Source organism: Budorcas taxicolor, chromosome 2 (genome assembly GCF_023091745.1).
Source record: "Budorcas taxicolor isolate Tak-1 chromosome 2, Takin1.1, whole genome shotgun sequence".
NCBI lineage: Eukaryota > Metazoa > Chordata > Mammalia > Artiodactyla > Bovidae > Budorcas > Budorcas taxicolor.
Window position 1 is genome coordinate 45,240,382 of NC_068911.1, and position 22,984 is coordinate 45,263,365.

Genomic DNA, 22,984 nt, shown 5'->3' on the forward strand with positions numbered 1-22,984 from the left:
GTATATTAAATAAAAAGGCTATTTTGTATATTGTAATTAAATTGTACTTTAGGTAGGAAAACATTTCAAATAATAACTATTAGGCTAGGGTAGTGAGCTTGAGTAATTTTAAAATACTGTTCCGTGTTTTCTGAAATTTGGTACGTTTTATCAAAAATAAATTGGGATAGACAGTATGATTACAAGCTCACTGCTCCAGTGCGGAGGCAGATGACTTCATTTAGTGGTCCCATTTGAGTTTCCATAGCTGGCTTGGCTTCAGGCCCCAGGGGCGGCTCCCTGCTGATCCCGGACCAGCTTTGTGGGAGTCCATGATCCCAGTTAGGACTGCGTCTTGTTGGCGCTTTTTCAGTCCCGAATATTGGATGGGACAACCACTAAAAATTATGTGTTTATCTGAGATGCAAACTTAACTGGGGGTCCTGTATTTGCAGTTGCCAAATCTGGAAACTCCGCCTCTCTACACCCACCCACCTACAGTCTCACTCCATCCCTCACCGTCGCCGCCTCTCTTAATGCGCTCCGAACCCTCATTCGCGTCCTCTCGGCGCTCACCCTCCTCCCAGAACTCGGGATCCACCCTCCGCCTGACCTCCACGAGGAGCCCAGACTCCACCCTGCCTCCGTGCCGCCCAAGGTCCCCCCTGCCCCACAGCCCAGTCGCTCTGCGGTGGAGCCGGCCCCCGCCTTCTGGCCGGGCGCGCGAGCGCGCAGGCGCAGAGGGCGGGCACGGGCGGAATGGGGACTGCGGCTGCTGCAGCGGCGGCGGCCGGGGAGGGGGCGCGCAGCCCGAGCCCCGCCGCCGTGTCGCTCGGCCTGGGCGTGGCCGTAGTGTCGAGCCTGGTGAACGGGTCCACGTTCGTGCTTCAGAAGAAGGGCATCGTGCGCGCCAAGCGGCGAGGTAGGGCGGGCAGCGGCCCTGCTCGGGGTGGGGGCGGGGGGTGTGGGGGGAGCCGCCGAAGGGTGTTGGGAGAGAAGGTGCCTCAAGTAGGGGAGTGTTCGGATCGTCAGACCAGGCGGGGCACCTCCGAAGGGCGAGCTGCGCGGGCGGGGGACCCCTTAGCCCACCCGGAGCGCAGGCACAGACGCTGCCCTGCGCGCCAGGAGCGTCTCTGCTAGGAAAGCTGCCGGGGACATCAGCCGCCCGCCCTGAGCGATGGTGGTGGTGTCGCCGCCACTGTTTTTCTCTCTTCCCAGCGGCTGCCAAGGCCGTCTTCAGTTTTATAAGGTTTTTCCAGCAGACTTCTTTCCTGCCTCGCAGACCCAGTCCCTTTGCAGCCATGCAGCCCGCCTACCTGCCCTCTGGTTGTCGCCCCGTGTCCCTGTCACCTGCATTCGCCGGCTGCTTAGGGAAAGCTTCTTGTGTGCAGTATTCCCGGAATGGTCAGAGTCCACTGCCGGACCGGGAGGAGCGACTGGCCTCCCACCTTTGCTGTGACTCGGGCCTGGGGTGCACTTGGAGGGCAGGGTCTGCTGACCTCTCTCCCCGCAGTGGCCATATCAGTGCCGAAGAAAAAATGTGCGCTAGGCAGGCCAGGGTGGGACTTGTGGGCCAAGGAGGCGCTTGGCCTCGGGGTCTGTGCTTTCCTGTGGCTTCTGTTCCTGAGGTCCTCGACTTGAATCATCTTTGGTTTAGATTTGACCTATTTGACTACAATGTATGGATATGAGAGTTGGACTGTGAAGAAAGCTGAGCGCAGAACAGATGCTTTTGAACTGTGGTGTTGGAGAAGACTCTTGAGAATCCCTTGGACTGCAAGGAGATCCAGCCAGTCCATTCTGAAGATCAGCCCTGGGATTTCTTTGGAAGGACTGATGCTAAAGCTGAAACTCCAGTACTTTGGCCACCTCATGTGAAGAGTTGACTCATTGGAAAAGACTGATGCTGGGAGGGATTGGGGGCAGGAGGAGAAGGGGATGACAGAGGATGAGATGGCTGGATGGCATCACTGACTCGATGGACATGAGTTTGAGTGAACTCCGGGAGTTAGTGATGGACAGGGAGGCCTGGCGTGCTGCAATTCATGCGGTCGCAAAGAGTCGGACACGACTGAGCGACTGAACTGAACTGATTTGACTACAAATGATTTTCAGTGTGAAGAACACGCAAGACAGATTAAAATAACCAAGAATGGGCTGACTGACTATTGCTTGAGGTGGACACTCCTTATCAGTATTGAAAGTGAGAGATGTGCAGGGTTTTTTGCCAGTGTTCCTGTGTCCTAAGAGAGGTTGAGATTGTTTACTGAAGGCAAGATGTAGCATGCTTTAAAACTGCTAATGAACCTGTCCAGAAGGACTGAGAAGGTCTTGTGGTTGTTCATTGTGTTCTACAAGAATAGTGTTAGGAGCTTTCTGGGAAGGAGGAAGCCACCAGGTCATGGGTTTAAGAATAAGTTAACTCATTTAATAGTTCAAATTCTAGAATGCAAGTGAAACTCTCTTGAGCGCCCTGGATGTTCAGCCATGAGTGAATTGAGGAAAGAGATAAAGGGACCTATAACCTCAAGAGAAAATATGAAATCATAGATATTTGTTAAAGAATTCAGCTTCAAAGGGAAAATGTTGCAGTCTATACATAAGATCTAAATGAAATCTAATGTAGTTTCCCTTAGATGCGGCTGTAAACTCTAAGGTAGGAAATAGCCATCTGGCAGCTGCACACTTTTCAGGGAGCACCTGTCAGTTTGAGGGGCTTTAGGGTGAAGTATTTGCTGTAATTCAAAAAATAAACAACATATGTGCCCTTGATAGGATGGGTACATGATCTCCCGAACCCAGTTTAACCATGAGAAAAACACCACACAAAGCTGAATTCAGATATAGCCTGAAAAATATCTGCAGCCCTCCTGTCAAGGCTGTAAAGTCTGAGAGATTGTCAGAACCAGGAGGAACCTGAGGACTCATGACCATATGACATTAGGTAAAATCTAGGGAAACCTGAATATAGACTTAACAGATAACAATGATTATTGAGTAAAACTAAATGTGTTGTTTCAGCTCAGCTTATGTGTTCAAGGGAGTTAGTGAATAAGAAAAAACCCACAGAAACCTGAAAAAAAAATATTGATGTTTTTATTTATGTTTGCACACTATGCCCTTAAATTAATGAGTGAAAATGTGGTATTTGCTAATTTCGTTCTTCCCCAGTTACTATCCACCATTACTAATTCAAGCTAGCTGCATTCCTCTCATAATGGTAGAGTATGGACATAGAGTCTTGTTTTGATAAATTAGTTTTCATTTGTTCAGCAGATGTTCATGGAAGTCTTATTATATGTCAGACACTGTTGTAGGTATCGAGGACAAGTAATTTCAAAATCAGCTCCTCCTGAATCCTTTTTCTGCTTCTGCTGACAAGCAGCATAGTTGGCCATTATGAAATGACTGAAATGGAGGAGATGGGAGGACAGAGGAGGTGGCTGAAAACTGGGGAGTCAAGTTCTTGTGTTAAGGAATGGTTTCTAACTCTGCAAAAAGCTGTCTCACTTAAAGTTTCAACTTTATTGCATTGCCATGCACCAGCATTTCTTTTGAGTCCCAGCTTCAGGAGAGCCACCATTCTGGTCACAGCCCTTCTATTGGCTGGGAGGGGTTGGGGTACAGCTTCCTCTGTTACTAGCTTTCACTCACCCTTGAAAGGACCTAGAATAGAATACCACACGTAGAATGAAAATGGATAGGCTAGGAGCACCGTCCACAACACAGGCTTAAGGTGAAACTGCCTCGCTTCTGGGTGGCTTTGAAGGACTCAAGAGGGGAAGAGGTCCGGGAGCACCTGGGGCTACAGGACATTGATAATATGTTTAGTGTTAGAACCCACTTGAAGCAGAGCTTTTAAAAGAGAAACAAGATAATCATCGAGTGTAAAGATGTTTGTTGAAGGCCAGTTGCAATACTAGAATTCCTGTGCTGGTAGATAGGCTAGGATGGAGCCTCTTAGCTAGGGGGATGGTGTCCTACCCTCAGACTGACATTGTAGAGACAGACTCAGGAAAGTCATATGCAAGGATTTGCTGGAGGCTTTGGAGAACTACATAAATGAGTAACTCTATTAGAATGTCCTAAACCTGGAAGAACCATGAACTTTTAAAAAATTCCCTTTGATTAAAACCAGGTCAGTTCAGTTCAGTCACTCAGTCGTGTCCGACTCTTTGCGACCCCATGAATCACAGCACGCCAGGCCTCCCTGTCCATCACCAACTCCCGGAGTTTACCCAAACTCATGTCCATCAAGTCGGTGATACCATCCAGCCATCTCATCCTCTGTCATCCCCTTCTCCTCCTGCCCCCAATCCCTCCCAGCATCAGAGTCTTTTCCAATGAGTCAACTCTTCGCATGAGGTGGCCAAAGTACTGGAGTTTCAGCTTTAGCATCATTCCTTCCAAAGAAATCCCAGGGCTGATCTCCTTCAGAATGGACTGGTTGGATCTCCTTGCAGTCCAAGGGACTCTGAAGAGTCTTCTCCAACACCACAGTTCAAAAGCAGCAATTCTTTGGCGCTCATCTTTCTTCACAGTCCACCTCTCACATCCATACATGACCACTGGAAAAACCATAGCCTTTACTAGATGGACCTTTGTAGGCAAAGTAATGTGTCTGCTTTTGAGTATGCTATCTAGGTTGGTCATAACTTTCCTTCCAAGGAGTAGGCATCTTTTAATTTCATGGCTGCAATCACCATCTGCAGTGATTTTGGAGCCCCAAACCAGGAGATAGCTCCTAATGCTTGTTAGGATGGTGGTTGTTTTAAAAAGAAGTAGGAGGTAATAAGCACTGGTGAGGATGTTGAGAAATTGGAACCCTTGTGCACTGTTCTTGAGAATGTAAAACGGTACACCTGCTATGCAAATCAATATGGAGGTTCTTCAAAAAATTAAATGTAGAATTACCATATAAGCCAGCAGTTCCATTTCTGAGTGTATATATCCAGAAGAAATAAAAGCAGGGACTTGTATAGATATCTGCACACCCTTGTTCATAGGAGCATTATTCAGAATAGACAAAGTGTGGAAACAACCCAAATATCCATTGATGGAGAAATGGATAAATGAATTGTGGTATATACATTTAAAGGGAATATTATTTAGTCTTAAAAAGGAAGGAAATCCTGACACATGCTGCATTATAGATGAGCCTTGAGACATTATGCTAAGTGAAATAAATCAGTCACAGAAGGACAAACCTTACGTGATTCTACCCATATGAGGTACCTAGAGTAGTCAAATTACAGAGACAGAAAGTAGAATGGTGTCACAGGGGCTGTAAGAAGGAGGGGTGGAAAATTAATGTTTAATGGGCACAGAGTTTCTTTTTTTGTTGTTGTTAAATATTCTCTTTACCCAGAGTTTCTGCTTTGTAAGATGGGATAGTTCTGGAGATGGATGATGGTGGTTGTACAACAGAGTGAGTGTACTTAATGCCATGAACTGTACACTTAAAAATGGTTAATATGGTGACTTTTATATGTATTTTTCCACAATAAAAAAAATTCCTTTTCAGATTTCATAGTCTCTTTTCCTGAGAAGAGTACAGCTTAGGTGTGTAAAGTGTTAGATGCTCAGAAGGTGAGTGAGTTGTCCCATGAGAGTGAAAACTGGGATCCAAGTATCCCGCCTGCTAGTCTCAAGCCCCCTGTACTGACTTGAAGGGGCCATGCTTTCTGGCTCTCGAAAGCACACTTGTAGATGCATGTACCCCCCCAGCTAGAGATGAGATGGATACATGTTGTGCTTCACCCCTGCCGCCCTTTGGGCCTGCGGTTAGTTTCTCAGCTTCTATGAATCTTCCGTGCCCTAACAGATGGAGTTGGCTCCTTCTCCTGCTGTATGTCTTCTTTGTGTTTATCCTCAACCCTTTTCTGCTCCTGAAACCTGTGGTCTGATGGCTTGTTCACTTGTCCGTGTGCCCCCTGGATCGTGGCTCTTCAAGGCAGGGGATGTGTCCTGTCAACGGGGAGGCATATGGTGGGCACTCAATAACTGGCCTTGAGTATCTGTGTAGTAAAGAGGGTAAAACTGAACCTTGTATTTTATTTGTGAGCTTTCTTCAAATTATTCAGAACTGATCTCATTTACCTGTGGCCTCTGCTAAGCAACAGAAACCAGAGTTACTGCCAGATCTGAAAACCTCTAACCCTGATCCCTGTCCAGCTCCAAGGGGAGACCATTGATGAGCAACACGGGGAGAACAGTGCAGTTGTTAAGAGCATCAAGTGTCTCCATAGCCTGTACATATCTGGTTTACTTGGTAGTATTTCCAGAAGAAGAGAAGGTAAAGAAGGCTGCTACTTACACAAGACTCATGATGTCCCAGCCTCATGCCTCTGTCTGGACTCAGATGGGCCCTGCTTCCTTGGGGTCTTTGAGAGGGTTGCAGTCAGACGGTGGCTGGGGCTGGAGCCATCTGGGATGATTTCTTCACTTGCTTGTTCGGGAAAGCTGAAACAGCTAGGGGGAGTCCCTCTGACCCCCTTCTCTATTTCTCTCTCCCCCTTCCTCTCTACCTCTGTCACTATTGTAGTCTCTTCACACGTGGCTATGTTGGGCTTTCTCACACCACAGTGGTCTCAGGGAAGTCATACCCCTTATGTGCTGCATAGCTTCGTCGAGACCAAATCTTCCAAAGAATGATCTTTGTGACCTGTTTTGGAAGTCTTAAAATACTACTACTGCCACATTCTAGTGGTATACTCACAGCCAGCCCAAGTTCAGAGTGTGAGGGAATAGTATAGGGACATGGATCCCAGGAGGTGTGATGTAGGAGAGAAGTTGAGGCACGCAGTCGATACAGGACTGGTGGTACCATGATCTGAACCCAGCTCAGGCTGACTTTGAAGGTGGTCTTTCTCTCTTGCTGCCTGTAGGAAAAGTGAAGGGGAAGATATTAATACATAAATTCACCTACAAGTAAGACTTTTCCAATGAGTTTCATAATTTATTTGGGAAAAGTTCATAATATGATACTGGTTTATTATAAATAAGTACATATAATTAATACCCTAAAACATTAAGGTAAATAATTTCTAATCTTTTTCATTATGACAAACATTGAACTCGATCACTGATATACATTCCTGCATGAAATACCGCATGATCTTATTGAACTTCTGTTGGACAGAGTGTATTTTTTCTTCAAAAATGTTTATTGATACAGTATAAAATATAATGTAATTTGTATTTCCAGTATTTTAAGTCCTCAATGAGTAAATAGCCCTTTTTAGAAAAATTTTATAAAGATGAGCAACTAGAAAAAACTACTTTTCAAGAAGAATATGCTCAATCCCACACTCCCTAACCCCACATTCCCTATGTATCTGTGCCATTCCCTAATGTTTCCAAATCTGTGACTGTAAACTGATTCTTTTAGATATTGCCTGCATCAGCCAGGGAGGGTGGGCAGGCAGAGGGTTTACTTTGCTGGTCCATGCCCAGTCAGAGCTCTGCTAAACAGTCATATCATTTCAGAGAACTCTGGGCATTGTCATATTTTTAAAAGAGCATCCTCTTCTTGATTATAGAAATGTGGTCATTTTTTAAAATATGGGAAGTACATATGAATAGGAAAGTAAAAAGTATTCATCTCTTCACTTTGAGGTAACTACTGTTACAATTAGCTGTATTTCTTCTTCAGTTCAGTTAAGTCGCTCAGTCATGTCCGACTCTTTGCGACCCCATGAATCGCAGCACGCCAGGCCTCCCTGTCCATCACCAACTCCCAGAGTTCACTCAGACTCATGTCCATCGAGTCAGTGATGCCATCCAGCCGTCTCATCCTCTGTCATTCCCTTCTCCTCCTGCCCCCAATCCCTCCCAGCATCAGAGTCTTTTCCAGTGGGTCAACTCTTTGCATGAGGTGGCCAAAGTACTGGAGTTTCAGCTTTAGCATCATTCCTTCCAAAGAAATCCCAGGGCTGATCTCCTTCAGAATGGACTGGTTGGATCTCCTTGCAGTCCAAGGGACTCTCAAAAGTCTTCTCCAACACTGCAGTTCAAAAGCATCAATTCTTTGGTGCTAAGCTTTCTTCACAGTCCACCTCTCACATCCATACATGACCACTGGAAAAACCATAGCCTTGACTAGACGGACCTTAGTCGGCAAAGTAATGTCTCTGCTTTTGAATATGCTGTCTAGGTTGGTCATAACTTTTCTTCCAAGGGGTAAGTGTCTTTTAATTTCATGGCTACAGTCACTATCTGCAGTGATCTTGGAGCCCCCCAAAATAAAGTCTGACACTGTTTCCACTGTTTCCCCATCTATTTCCCATGAAATGATGGGACCAGATGCCATGATCTTCTTTTTGTGAATGTTGAGCTTTAAGCTATCTTTTTCACTCTCCACTTTCACTTTCATCAAGAGGCTCTTTAGTCCTTCTTTGCTTTCTGCCATAAGGGTGGTGTCATCTGCATATCTGAGGTTATTGATATTTCTCCCGACAATCTTGAGTCCAGCTTGTGCTTCTTCCAGCCCAGCGTTTCTCATGATGTACTCTGCATAGAAGTTAAATAAGCAGGGTGACAATATACAGCCTTGACGTACTCCTTTTCCTATTTGGAACCAGTCTGTTGTTCCATGTCCAGTTCTAACTGTTGCTTCCTGACCTCCATATAGGTTTCTCAGCATTCAATACTTATATTTAAACATTTAATTTTAATGAATAAATCCTGTGTACCAAATATATATAATACATAGGGGATAGAGAAAAATGAAGTAAATACCACCAGTCAGATGTGGTATATCTCTTCATCATGTACCTTGAATACTGTGTGCCAGTTTATGTCCTGTGGTTGTGCTTATCCCCATGCTGTTAAATATCCTTTGAAAAAATATTCAGTGTTTGCATGAATGTTGTTGTTGTTGTTCAGTCTCTCACTAGTGTCCAACTCTTTGCTACCCCATGGACTGCCGCATTCCAAACTTCCCTGTCCTTCACCATCTCCCAGAGTTTGCTCAGAGTCAGGTCCCTTGAGTTGGTGATGCCATCCAACCATCTCGTCCTCTGTCGTCCCCTTCTCCTCCTGCCTTAAATCTGTCCCAGCATCAGGGTGTTTTACAGTAAGTTGGCTCTTCACATCAGGTGGCCAAAGTATTGGATCTTCAGCTTCAGCATCAGTCCTTCCAATGTATATTCAGGAGTGATTTCCTTTAGGATTAACCGGTTTGATCTCCTTGTAGTCCAAGGGACTTTCAAGAGTTTTCTCCTACACCACAGTTCCAAAGCACCAATTCTTTGGAGCTCAGCCCTCTTGATGGTCCAACTCTCATATCCATACGTGACTACTGGAAAAACCATAACTTTGACTAGACAGAGCTTTGTTAGCAAAGTCCCTGCTTTTTAATATGCTCTCTAGGTTTGTCGTAGATTTTTTTCCAAGGAGCAAGATTTTGGAGCCCAAGAAAATAAAGTCTGTCACTATTTCTACTGTTTCCCCATCTGTTTGCCATGAAGTGATGGGACCGGATGCCATGATCTTAGTTTTTGGAATGTTGAGTTTTAAACCTGCTTTCTCACCCTTTCATCTTCCTCTAGAGGCTCTTTAGTTTCTTTTCATTTTCTTCCATAAGGGTGGTGTCATCTGCGTATCTGAGGTTATTGATATTTCTCCTGGCAGTCTTGATTGGAGCTTGTGCTTCATCCAGCGTGGCATTTCACATGATGTACTCTGCATATGAGTTAAATAAGCAGGGTGACAATATACAGCTTTGACATACTCCTTTCCCAGTTTTGAACCAGTCTGTTGTTCCATCATCTTTTAGGATTTAAAATAGCTCAGCTGGAATTCTGTCACCTCTTCTAGCTTTGCTTGTACTGATGCTTCCTAAGATCCACTTGACTTCACACTCCAGGATGTCTGGCTCTAGGCGAGTGTGCACACCATCGTGGTTATCTGGGTCATTAAGATCTTTTTGTAAGCCATCTTGAATTAATTTTTGTATATGACTAAGGTATGAGTCAAGGTATGCCACATTTATGGCAGAAAGTGAAGAAGAACTAAAGAGCCTCTTGATGAAAGTGAAAGAGGAGAGTGAAAAAGTTGGCTTAAGACTCAACATTCAGAAAACTAAGATCATGGCATCTGGTCCCATCACTTCATGGCAAATAGATGGGGAAACAATGAAAGACTTTATTTTTCGGGGGCTCCAAAATCACTGCAGATGTGACTGCAGCCATGAAATTAGAAGACGTTTGCTCCTTGGAAGGGAAGTTTTGGCCAACCTAGATAACATATTAAAAAGCAGAGACAATACTTTGCCAACAAATGTCCGCCTAGTCAAAGCTATGGTTTTTCCAGTAGTCACGTATGGATGTGAGAGAGTTGGACCATAAAGAAAGCTGAGCACCTATGAATTGATGCTTTTGTTCTGTGGTGTTGGAGAAGACTCTTGAGAGTCCCTTGAATTGCAAGGAGATCCAACCAGTCCATCCTAAAGGAAATCAGTCCTGAATATTCATTGGAAGGACTGATGCTGAAGCTGAAACTCCAATACTTTGGCCACCTGATGCAAAGAACTGATTAACTGGAAAAGACCCTGATGCTGGGAAAGATTGAAGGCAGAGGAGAAGGGGATGACAGAGGATGAGATGGTTGGATGGCATCATCAACTCAATGGACATAAGTTTGAGTAAGCTCAGGGAGTTGGTGGAGGACAGGGAAGCCTGGCGTGCTGCGGTCCGTGGGATCGCAGAGCTGGGCACGACTGAGTGACTGAACTGAACTGCAGTGAAGCTATGAGTCAAGGTTCAGTGTGGTCTCTCCTGGTAGACATTTGGTTCTGTATCATTTGTTGACTGAATTATCCTGCTGCTTTAGTCCATGATCTGAGTGTACATGTGTGAGTGTATTTCTGAATTGTATTCTGTTTTTATTGTATGCTCAGTCCCTCAATTGTGTCCGACTCTTTGCGACCCCATGGACTGCAGCACGCCAGGCTTCCCTGTCCTTCCTCATTCCCAGGGTTTTCTCAAACTCATGTCCATTGAGTCGGTGATGCCATCCAACCATCTTGTCCTCTGTTGTCACCTTCTCCCCCTGCCTTAGATCTTTCCCAGCATCAGGGTCTCTTCCAATGAGTTGGCTCTTTGCATCAGGTGGCCAAAGTATTAGAACTTCAGCTTTTTATTGTTTATGCCTATACTTACACCAGTCTGTCCTGATTATGTTGTTTTATAATCTTAAAACCACATAGTATAAGTCACACAGTTTTTTTCGTCTTTTTCAAGATTGCCTAGCCATTTCTTTAGGAATGTAGATTCTACATATCATACAAAAGAACTTCAGGTACTAACTCCATTCATACATTGGTGAATACCAAGTGCCCAAATTGAGTCTAGTTAATGCTATCATTTAGCTCGTTGGTGTCAGGAAAGAAATTTTCTTGATAGTTCTTTTTTTAAAAGAACCTGTAAAAACTATGTAGCATCTTTTAAGTTAAGGCATTAATTAGCTAGTAAAGGACTTAGTGATCCACTCCTGCTTCGCTGTTAGCAGCAACTTCTCTTCTTCCTCTCGGGAGCACACGTGAATGGAAGTAATTTTCCTGTGGTATGATCCGGAGGTACATAAACTAGATGACTGTCTGTAATTCTGTGCTAGAAAGTAATATTTTAAGGACATTTCTGACACCCGTTTATAACTAAATGGAAGCTTTTAAAAGCCAATAGTCCATCATCGCTGCCAATTGATATTATCATATCAATATTAATAGACAATAGACTATCAATAGACGACATCAAGGGTGTGGTTTTTCCTGTGGTCATGTATGGATGTGAGAGTTGGACTGTGAAGAAGGCTGAGCACCGAAGAATTGATGCTTTTGAACTGTGGTGTTGGAGAAGACTCTTGAGAGTCCCTTGGACTGCAAGGAGATCCAACCAGTCCATTGTAAAGGAGATCAACCCTGGGATTTCTTTGGAAGGAATGATGCTAAAGCTGAAACTCCAGTACTTTGACCACCTCATGCGAAGAGTTGACTCATTAGAAAAGACTCTGATGCTGGGAGGGATTGGGGGCAAGAGGAGAAGGGGACGACCGAGGATGAGATGGCTGGATGGCATCACTGACTCGATGAACGTGAGTCTGAGTGAACTCCGGGAGATTGTGATGGACAGGGAGGCCTGGCGTGCTGCAGTTCATGGGGTCGCAAAGAGTCGGACATGACTGAGCGACTGAAATGAACTGAGACAGCATCACTGCCAGTTGGTATTATCATCCTGAGAAGCTTCTTTGTCTTATGGTTCAGCTATTATAAACAACCATTGAACTCTCAGCATCCAGGGTTTCCAGTATGAGGGGGGAAAAGAATTCTAGACTTTAGATATTGCTACCTTTGGAAACCATACCTAGGAGTGGAGGGGAGGAGGCATAAATACAGTCAAATAAACAAACAGAAAATCATCAGTGTTCTACAGTTCTGAGCTCCTTGTTCTTGCTGAGGCCAGAGAACTTGAAGAGTCCCAAACATCAGCCTGGAAGAGGATGAGCATGAACATAAGCTTGAACAAGGGCCCCCTGAGGGTGTCAGCTAAGTAACTAGGATGTTTAAGGATAGTGATGAAGGTGAAACTATGAAGAAACTGTCATTTTAGAACATAAGAAAATAATGTCTATAGCAGGGCCAAGGCCTAACGTGGAAGGCAGGCTTCTAAGAGTTTCTGGCTGCAAGAGGATGGAACCTGGGGCAGCTACCGCACAGGTGGATGAGCAGAAAGAGTAGTGGGTTTTCTTCCATGAGCACTGAGGGTACTGCTGAACTGGGGTCCTTGGGGCCCACGTGGAGAAGTACCACTTTGATGTATAGTTAGAAGTGTAACTTAATGCCTATTAAAGCAGAAAAATTTTACCTAATATTGACTTAAAAAGTGCAGGTGATTGCAATACTTTTGGATTTCAGCAAATTCAAGCTCCTTTTGGGGAGTATTAGTGGGGGGACCCTATACACTTGTAGCTGAATTATACCCTTTGACTAAAGGGAGACCAAAATCTTGTTGTTTTTCCATTCCTGGTATCCCAGGTTCTTCCCCATTTTAGTGAGAATCCATTCCAAACCATCAAAAGCATACGCTCTATAGTAGTGTTGTATGATAGTGAAAGCAGTGAAAGACGAGAGTCTCAGTGGGTCCTCTTGTACTGGCATCCTTGAACTGCAGGATTGCCCACATTCTGGTTGCTGCTGTAGCAGTGATCCCATGCCCTTAGCATAGACCCCCAACAGAAAAGATTGTGACTGATTCCTTGATTTCTAAGTTCCTGAAATCTGTTGAATATCATATATAGAATTTTGGAAAGCTGTTGAGTAAATTAGTGTGTTCACTTGCTGTAAAACAATCTTCAAGATCTAGAATGAAGTATGTTCAGAGCTATTTTAAATAATAAACAAGAATATTTATTTTCCCACAAAAGAGAGCAGGAGTGGCCATGCTTATATTAAACAGAATAAACTTTAAGACAAAAATTGTTCCTAGAGACAAAGAAGGACATTTTATAATGATGAAATGGTTCAATCTTCAGGAAGACATAACATTTCTAAATATATGTGGACCTAGCAACAACATCCTAAATACATGAAGCAAAACTGACAGAATAAAGAGAGAGAGAGACAATTAAAAGCAGTGGCTGGATCGGGCTTCCCAGGGGATCGAGTGGTGAAGAATCTGCCTTCCAATGGAGGGGACGCTGGTTTGATCTGTGGTTGGGGAACTAGGATCCCACATGACATGCCGTGGGGCAGCTGAGCCTGTACACCACAACTAAGACCTGATGCAACCAAATAAATAAAAATTTAAAAAAAAAAGTAGTTGGAGATGTTAGTATCCTACATTCAAAATGGATAGAAAAACAAGGCTGAAGATCAGCAAAGAAGTAGAAGACTTGAACAATACTATAAATCAGTTGGCATTTACTGCTTTAATTTTTACAGTTGGATTTATGTCATTTACTCTTTTTGTATACATCTCGTAGATTTTCTGTTTCTCTACTCATTTATGGCTTTATTTGCATTATGTGAATTTCTCTAGTGTAACATTTTAATTCCTTTAATGATTTTTCACCATATTTTTTAGTTATTAGCTCTAGGACTTACCATTATATTTTAGCTAATGGAATCTACTTCAGACCTATATTAATTTGAATCCAGGTAGATATAGAAATATTACTCCTGTACAGCTGCATTGGTTCTTTTTTTTTTTTTTGTAATTTTTTTTTTAACACCAGAAACCTTTTGTAGTGAGCTATAGCCAATTAACAATATTCTGATAGTTTCCGGTGAGCAGCAAAGGGACTCAGCCATACATATACATGTAACTTCTTTCTTTATTATTGTTATATATGTTACATTTTTTATGTTAGAAACCCAACAATGTATTGTTGTAGCTTATAATAAAGCTAATGTATACTTTATATTATTTTATATGCCAAAGAGGCTTAGAAAACAAAGGAAGTCGAATACAGATATATAGTGGTTGTTATGTTTCTTTTTAAAGAAATTATTTGGCTGTGCTTGATCTTCTTTGCAGCACCTGGAATCTTCAGTCTTCTTTGTGGCATGCTGGACTTTAGCTGTGGCATGCAAACTCTTAATTGTAGCATGTGGGATAGTTCCCTCAAACAAAGTGAAGTCACTCAGTTGTGTCTGACTCTTTTTGACCCCATGGACTGTAGCCTGTCAGGCTCCTCCATTCATGGGATTTTTCAGGCAAGAATACCATAGTGGGTAGCCATTTCCTTCTCCAGGGGATCTTCCCAACCCAGGGATCAAACCCAGGTCTCCTGTACCACAGGCAAACTCTTTACTGTCTGAGCCACCAGGGAGGCCCCCAGACCAGGGGTCAACCTCAGGCCTCCTGCCTTTGGAATGTGGAGTCTTAGCCACTGGTCCACAGAGACGTCCTTGTTATGTTACTTTCTTATTTACCATTTCTTATTTTCTTCATTTGTTCCTGTGGATCAAATTACCATCAAGTTATCATGTTCTTGCTTGGTAAAACTTTGCTCACACACATATCCTTGGTTCTACCCTTATCAAATTTATTACTGTATGTTATATATATGTGTGTATATATATAATGTATAATGCTGTATGTTATTGATCTGACAATACAATAATATACATTCAGTACCTTTTCAAATCAGCTAAGATGAGAAAGGACAATATATTTTCATTTCCACTGACTTTTATAATGACACGGTTACCTCTGTCATTACTGGAGTGTGTGTGTGTATGAATTCAAAATACTGTCTGAATTTACTTGCTTTCACCTGAAGAACTTCATTTAGTATTTATTGTAAGCTACATTTGTTCTCAGTTCTCTTCAGTTTTACTTATCTGGGAATGTCTTTGTTTTGCCTTCATATTTGAAAGATAGTTTCGTTGGATGTAAGATTGTTGCTTGACAGTTTCTCCTTTAAGAACTTTGATTATATTATTCCACTGCTTTCTGGCCTCCACTATCTTGCTGAGAAGTCAGTTGTTAATCTTATTGGAATTCCCTTGTTGTCAGTTGTTTTTCTCTTGCTTCTTTCACAATTTTGCCTTTGAGCATTTTACCATCATGTGACTGGGTGTGGATATCTTTGTGTTTGTCTTATTGGAGTTTTTTGAGCTTCCAAGATGTGTAGATTTTTTTTTTTTTTAAATCACATTTGGTAAGTTTCAGCTATTTTTCCTTGAATATTTTTTCTGATACTTTCTTTTCCTCTGGTAATCACATTATATCTGTTGATATTCTTAATGACATCCCACATTTCTCTGAGGTGCTGTTAATTTTTCTTTGTACCTCTCTCTCTTTAGTTCTTGTTCTCTGTTAATGTTTTCCAGAATATATAATCTTTATCAATATGTCTTCAAGTTCACTGATTCTTCTGCCAGGAAGTTAAAATCTGCTATTGATTTTTTTCATTCTAGTCATTTTACCTTTCAACCCCAGAATTTACAGTTGGCTTTTCATTTTTTAAAAATAATTTGTCTTGATACTCTATTTGATGATGGGTTGTCATCATATCTTTCTTTGTTTCTTTAAGCATGATTTCCTTTAGTTACTTGAACATATTTTAAATAACTGGTTTTAAGTTTTTGTTATATCTAAAATCTGGGCACTCTCACGGGCAGTTTTGTTGCTTGTATTCCCCCCTTTAAATGATATTGGTAATATAGTGCATGCTTTCTTGTTTGTTTGGTACATCTTATAATTTTTTTCAGTTAAAAATTATTTTTTTATTATTACCAATCAGGTAATAATCATGCTTCAATAGTTCTTTTCTAGAACTTTTACAGTTAGTGCAAGAAAGACAAATACTACTAAAGCACCCATACAGTGCATTTTGTACTGCTTGCTGTTTCATGCATAACAGAAGAGAAGGTATACATTATATTTTGTTTATCAGTTGATCTATTCATCCATTGATAGATGTGGATTCTAATGGCTTTTTGGCTAGAGTGAATAATGCTACTAAGAACATAAGTGTGCATATACTTGTTCAAATTCGTGCTTTCAGTTGTTATGGATATGTACCCAGAAGGGGGATTGCTGGATCCTATGCTAAGTCTATATTTAACTTTCTGAGGAACTGCCATTCTGTTATCCACAGCAAGTGCACCATTTTCCATTCTCACCAGCAATCAACAAGGGTTTCTTTCAATTTCTCTGTATCTTTACCAACACTTGCTGTTTTCTGGATTTTTGTTTGTTTGTTTTGATAGTAGCCTTTCTAATGGGTGTAGGTGGTATCTCTTCATTGTTACAATATGCATTTCACTAATGATTAGTGAAAAGAAGAGAAGCGAAAAGCAAAGGAGAAAAGGAAAGATATAAGCATCTGAATGCAGAGTTCCAAGGAATAGCAGGAAGAGATAAGAAAGCCTTCTTCAGTGATCAATGCAAAGAAATACAGGAAAACAACAGAATGGGAAAGACTAGAGATCTCTTCAAGAAAATTAGAGATACCAAGGGAACATTTCATGCAAAGATGGGCTCAATAAAGGACAGAAATGGTATGGACCTAACAGAAGCAGAAGATATTAAGAACAGGTGGCAAGAATACACAGAAGAACTGTACGAAAGAGATCTTCATGACCCGGATAATCATGGTGTGATCACTCACCTAGAGCCAGACATCCTGGAATGTGAAGTTAAGTGGGCCTTAGAAAGCATCACTACGAACAAAGCTAGTGGAGGTGATGGCATTCCAGTTGAGCTATTTCAAATCCTGAAAGATGATGCTGTGAAAGTGCTGCACTCAATATGCCAGCAAATTTGGAAAACTTAGCAGTGGCCATAGGACTGGAAAAGGTCAGTTTTCATTCCAATCCCAAAGAAAGGCAATGCCAAAGGATGCTCAAACTACCCCACAATTGCACTCATCTCACATGCTAGTAAAGTAATGCTCAAAATTCTCCAAGCCAGGCTTCAGCAATACATGAATTGTGAACTTCCTGATGTTCAAGCTGGTTTTAGAAAAGGCAGAGGAACCAGAGATCAAATTGCCAACATTCGCTGGATCATGGAAAAAGCAAGAGAGTTCCAGAAAAACATCTATTTCTGCTTTATTGACTATGCCAAAGCCTTAGACTGTGTGGATCACAATAAACTGTGGAAGATTCTGAGAGAGATGGGAATACCAGACCACTTGACCTGTCTCTTGAGAAATCTGTATGCAGGTCAGGAAGCAACAGTTAGAACTGGACATGGAACAACAGACTGGTTCCAAATAGGAAAAGGAGTACGTCCAGGCTGTATATTGTCACCCTGCTTATTTAACTTCTATGCAGAGTACATCATGAGAAACGCTGGACTGGAAGAAACACAAGCTGGAATCAAGATTGCCAGGAGAACTATCAATCACCTCAGATATGCAGATGGCACCACCCTTATGGCAGAAAGTGAAGAGGAACTAAAAAGCCTCTTGATGAAAGTGAAAGAGGAGAGTGAAAAAGTTGGCTTAAAGCTCAACATTCAGAAAACGAAGATCATGGCATCTGGTCCCATCACTTCATGGGAAATAGATGGGGAAACAGTGGAAACAGTGTCAGACTTTATTTTTTTTGGGCTCCAAAATCACTGCAGATGGTGATTGCAGCCATGAAATTAAAAGGCGCTTACTCTTTGGAAGGAAAATTATGACCAACCTAGATAGCATATTCAAAAGCAGAGACATTACTTTGCCAACTAAGGTCCGTCTAGTCAAGGCTATGGTTTTTCCAGTGGTCATGTATGGATGTGAGAGTTGGACTGTGAAGAAGGCTGAGTGCCGAAGAATTGATGCTTTTGAACTGTGGTGTTGGACTTGAGAGTCCCTTGGACTGCAAGGAGATCCAACCAGTCCATTCTGAAGGAGATCAACCCTGGGATTTCTTTGGAAGGAATGATGCTAAAGGTGAAACTCCAGTACTTTGGCCACCTCATGCAAAGAGTTGACTCATTGGAAAAGACTCTGATGCTGGGAGGGATTGGGGGCAGGAGGAGAAGGGGATGACCGAGGATGAGATGGCTGGATGGCATCACTGACTCGATGGACGTGAGTCTGAATGAACTCCGGGAGTTGGTGATGGATAGGGAGGCCTGGCGTGCTGCGATTCATGGGGTCGCAAAGAGTCAGACAGGACTGAGCGACTGAACTGAACTGAACTGAGACATTTTAAATAATATGTGGTAGCAACTCTAGACGTATATTCTCCTACCTCTACCTCCAAACTGTTGTTTGTTTATTTGTTTAGTGACTTAGAGTACTTTGATAAAGTATTTTTATCCATTTATCATTCCCCTGTAATGTGAAGTCTCTGATGTCACTCCTCAGTGGGGATAGCCTTGGATATGTGCACCTTTACCCTGGGGTGACAGTGGTCATCCAACTGGCAACTGGCAATCTTTGCCCGTCTCTTACCCTGATTTCTTTGTTGTCTGCCTCATTGGGTACTACACCCAGATCTACTAATTACTGGCTAGTTGCTCTACTGTTTTTGACAGTGCTGCAGTGCATAAATTGCTTTACAACCTTCTCCTGTTAAATTCAGGCAGATTTACTTGAGAACAGTTACTGTGTGGAGGTAGTAGCCTCCGATCTTCTCTTCTTGCCTCTCGAGATGTAGGATCTTCACCCTACATGTATCTTCATGCTTGGGAGAGGATGATCAGGGCCTGCGATGCCTAGGGTAGAATCTCTACCCTAAAAGTAGGGACTGAGTGAAGGAAGTGAGCCTCCAACCCTTGGATGGAGTAACCAGATATTTAATCTCTTCAACTTGAAGTTGGAAGGGATTGGAAGTGCTGAAGGCCTGCTCTTCTGGTGACTGAGAGCTGAGAGGGGAAGGAGCCCTGTCTTTTGGTCACATCTGCTTGGAGTGGAGCTTCTGTAGAACTGAGCTGCAGCAGAGAGAGAAGTGGGTCTTGGCTCATGTGCTAAAGACTCACTGTTCTTACTGAGATTTTATTGATTTTCTTGAAAAAATGTTTCTTCATTTGCTGTATCCTCTTGGGACAATTTCCAGAGACTTTGTTTTATTTTATTTTTACTGCTTTATTTACCAGTTATGGTTGTTTTGCTAGGGAACTATCCATGAGCCTCCTCATACCCTGTATTTGAAAGTGGGCTTTATGGCCTTTCATTTTTTAATAAACAGTATGTGTTTTTTTAGGTACAAGGACATTTCCTTTCTTGTAGAATTACTTATTTATTTATTTAGGCTGTGCCGAGTCTTAGCTGCAGCCCCGGGATCTGCAGTCTCTGTTGGGGCATGCAGGGCCTTTAGCTGTGGCATGTGAACTCTTGGTTGTGTCATGTGGTGCTTTTGGGTTTTTGTTTCTGACTGTACCTCATGGCACGTGGGATCATAGTTCTCCAACCAGGGATTGAACCTGAGCCTCCTGCGTTGGGAATGTGGAGTCTTTAGCCACTGCACCATCAGGACAGACCCTAAATTTGTTGTTGTTATTTTTAATTGTATATATGTATGTGTGTCAGCTTCCCTGATGGCTCAGCATGTAAAGAATCTGCCTGCAGTGCAGGAATTACAGGAGATGCAGGTTCAATACCTGAGTTGGGCAGATCCCTTGGAGGAGGGCATGGCAACTCACTCCAGCATTTTTGCCTAGAGGATCCCATGGACAGAGGAGCCTGGTGGGCTACAGTCCATGGGGTCACAGAGCAGCAGACTTGACTGAATCCCCTGAGCAGGCATGCATGTATGTGTGTATGTCACCTGATGAACTGGTAGTCTTCCTTTAATGAGGTAAATGCAGATGAATGACTGATTTTTAAATTGTATTTTTATTGAAGTATAGTTGATGTACAATATTAGTTACACATGTACAATAGTGATTCACAAAAAAATTTTTTTTATTTTAAGTGGGTACATAGTATTCTTTTTTAAAAAAACATCAAAATAAAATTGATGTATAACTTTTTATTAGTTTCAGTTGTACTGTGTAATTATTTGATATATGTATACATTGTGAAATGATCACCACAATGTCTAGTTAACATTTATCACCACACATGGTAACAATTTTCCCCTGTGATAAGACTCTTTAAGATCTACTCTTAGCAACATTCATATACAATATAGTATTATCAGCTATAGTCACCATGCTATACAATGTGTCCCTAGGACTTATTTATTTTATGGCTGGAATTTTGTACCATTTGACCCCCTTCACCCATTTCTCCCACCCCTTGCCTATGGCTACCACCAATCTTTTTGTATATATGAGTTTGGTTTTGTTAAAATTTTTTAAAATCCTAATGTAGTTGATTTATAATATTATATTAATTTCAAGTATTCAGCAAAGTGGTTCAGTTATATATATGTACATTGTATTTTTCAGATTATTTTATATTACATTACATAATAAGATTATTACATATACTTATAAGTAAATAAGGTTATTACAAGATACTGAATATTATTTTCTGTTACACAGTAAATTCTTGTTGCTTATCTGTTTTATATATAGTACTGTCTATCTGTTAATCCCATACTCCTTGTTTATCTGCCCCTCCCTTTCCTCTTTGGTAACCATCAGTTTGTTTTTTATGTCTATGAGTCTGCTTCTGTTTTGTTTATGGATTCATTTGTATTATTTTTAGATTCCACATATAAGTGATATTGTATAATTGTTTATCTTTCTCTATCTGACTTACTTCACTTAGTATGATAATCTCTAGGCCCATGTGTTGCTGCAAATGGCAATATTTCATTCTTTTTAATGGCTGAGTAATATTCCATACACAAACACGTGTATTCCCATACACTGCACGTCTTTATCCGTTCATCTGTTGATGCATGCTTAGGTTGCTTTCATGTCTTGGCTATTGTAAATAGTGCTGCTGTGAACATTGGGGTGAATGTATCTTTTCAGATTAGAGTTTACATCTTTCCCAGTATATAACAAAGAATAGGATTGCTGGATCATATGATAGCTCTATTTTTAGTTCTTTAAGGAATTGCCATACTGTTTTCCATAGTGGCTGTACCAATTTACATTGCCACCAACAGTGTAGGAGAGTTCTCTTTTCTCCACATCCTTTCTAGCATTTATTGTTTACAGACTTTTTAATGATAACCATACTTCATTGTGATTTTGACTTGAATTTCTTTGATAATGAGTGATGTTGAGCATCTTTTCATGTGCATGTTAGCCATCTGTATGTCTTCTTTGGAGAAATGTCTATTTAGATTTTCCCATTTTTTGATTAGGTTGTTTTTGATATTGAATTGTATAAGCTATATATTTTGGATATCAGTCTTCTTTGGTTGTATCGGTTGCGAATATTTTCTCCCATTCCATAGGTTGTCTTTTTGTTTTGTTGATGGTTTCCTTTGCTGTGCAAAAGTTTTTAAGTTTGATTCAGTACAGTTTGTTTATTTTTGCTTTAATTTCTTTTACCTTGGGAGCCTGAGCCAAGAAACTATTTTTACAATTTATATCAGAGAATGTTTTGTCTGTGTTCTCTTTCAGGAGTTGTACGGTGTCATGCCTTTTATTTAGGTCTTTAAGGCTTTTTTTTTTTTTTTTTTTTTTTTTAATTTTGGTCATGCCACACAGCATGTGGGATCCTATTTCTCTGACCAGGGATTGAACCCACACTGCCTGTGTTGAAAGCACAGAGTCTTAACCACTGGACCACCCGGGAAATCTCTTTAAGCCATTTTGAGTTTATTTTTTGTATATGATGTGAGGGAGTGTTTTACTTTCATTGATTTATGTGAGGCTGTCCAGCTTTCCAAGCACAATTTGCTGAAGAGAATGTCTGTTCTTCATTGTATATTCTTGCCTCTCTAGTTGAAGGTTGATCGACCCTGAGTCTGTAGTTTATTTCTGGACTCTGTGTCCTGTTTCATTGATCTGTCTGTGTTTGTGCCAGTGCCACACTGTCTTAGTTACTGTAGCTTTGTAGTGTTGTCTGCGGTCTAGGAGGATTATGCCTCTAGCTTAGTTTTTTTCCGTCAGGATTGCTTTGACAATTCTGTCTTTTTCTCTTTCTTTCTTTAAGATTTCACATGTAAGTAAGGACATGCTCTAAACTAGCCACAGCACTTTCGGGAAATTCAACCCGAATTATTCTGTATTAATAGTTGATAGTTGACTGCAGGGCATTCTTAGGCTCAGCTATGTTTTCAGACATGTAGGACACCATGGGCCATATTCATACCAGGCACATTCAGGACCTGGGACAGGAGCCAGGGTCAGGCCCTCTGCTTTGGAGCCTGATAGCAGAGGCGGAGCTATAGGGTGCCCTCGAAGGGTGCAGTTTAAGGGCTTAGAGGCAGAACTGCAGCAGGTGGTGCTCGACTACCCATCCTTACAAGCCTCACGCCCCCCAGTATTAAGTTGTAGATGCAGAACTCCCAGACCCTCAAAGAGCTGTGCTTGTTTCCAGAGGTATTGCACTAAGGGGGAGCTGAAGTGATAGTCTCCTGCAGGTGTTCACGCACCTCCAGTTAGGTGCCATTTACCCATCAGGGGTCATCTTCATCCTGTTAGCCCTCAAA

The 22,984-nt window shown here is 41.9% G+C and overlaps 1 protein-coding gene across 1 annotated transcript in view; it reads left to right on the forward strand.

The window, feature by feature from the left end:
- Nucleotides 1–738: 738 nt before the first annotated feature.
- Nucleotides 739–22,984, forward strand: part of NIPA1 (NIPA magnesium transporter 1) — a 50,393-nt gene continuing 28,147 nt past the window's right edge. Inside the window, exon 1 of the mRNA XM_052636201.1 lies at nucleotides 739–901. Coding sequence (XP_052492161.1) covers nucleotides 739–901 — 163 coding nt within the window. The remainder of the gene's footprint in view (nucleotides 902–22,984) is intronic.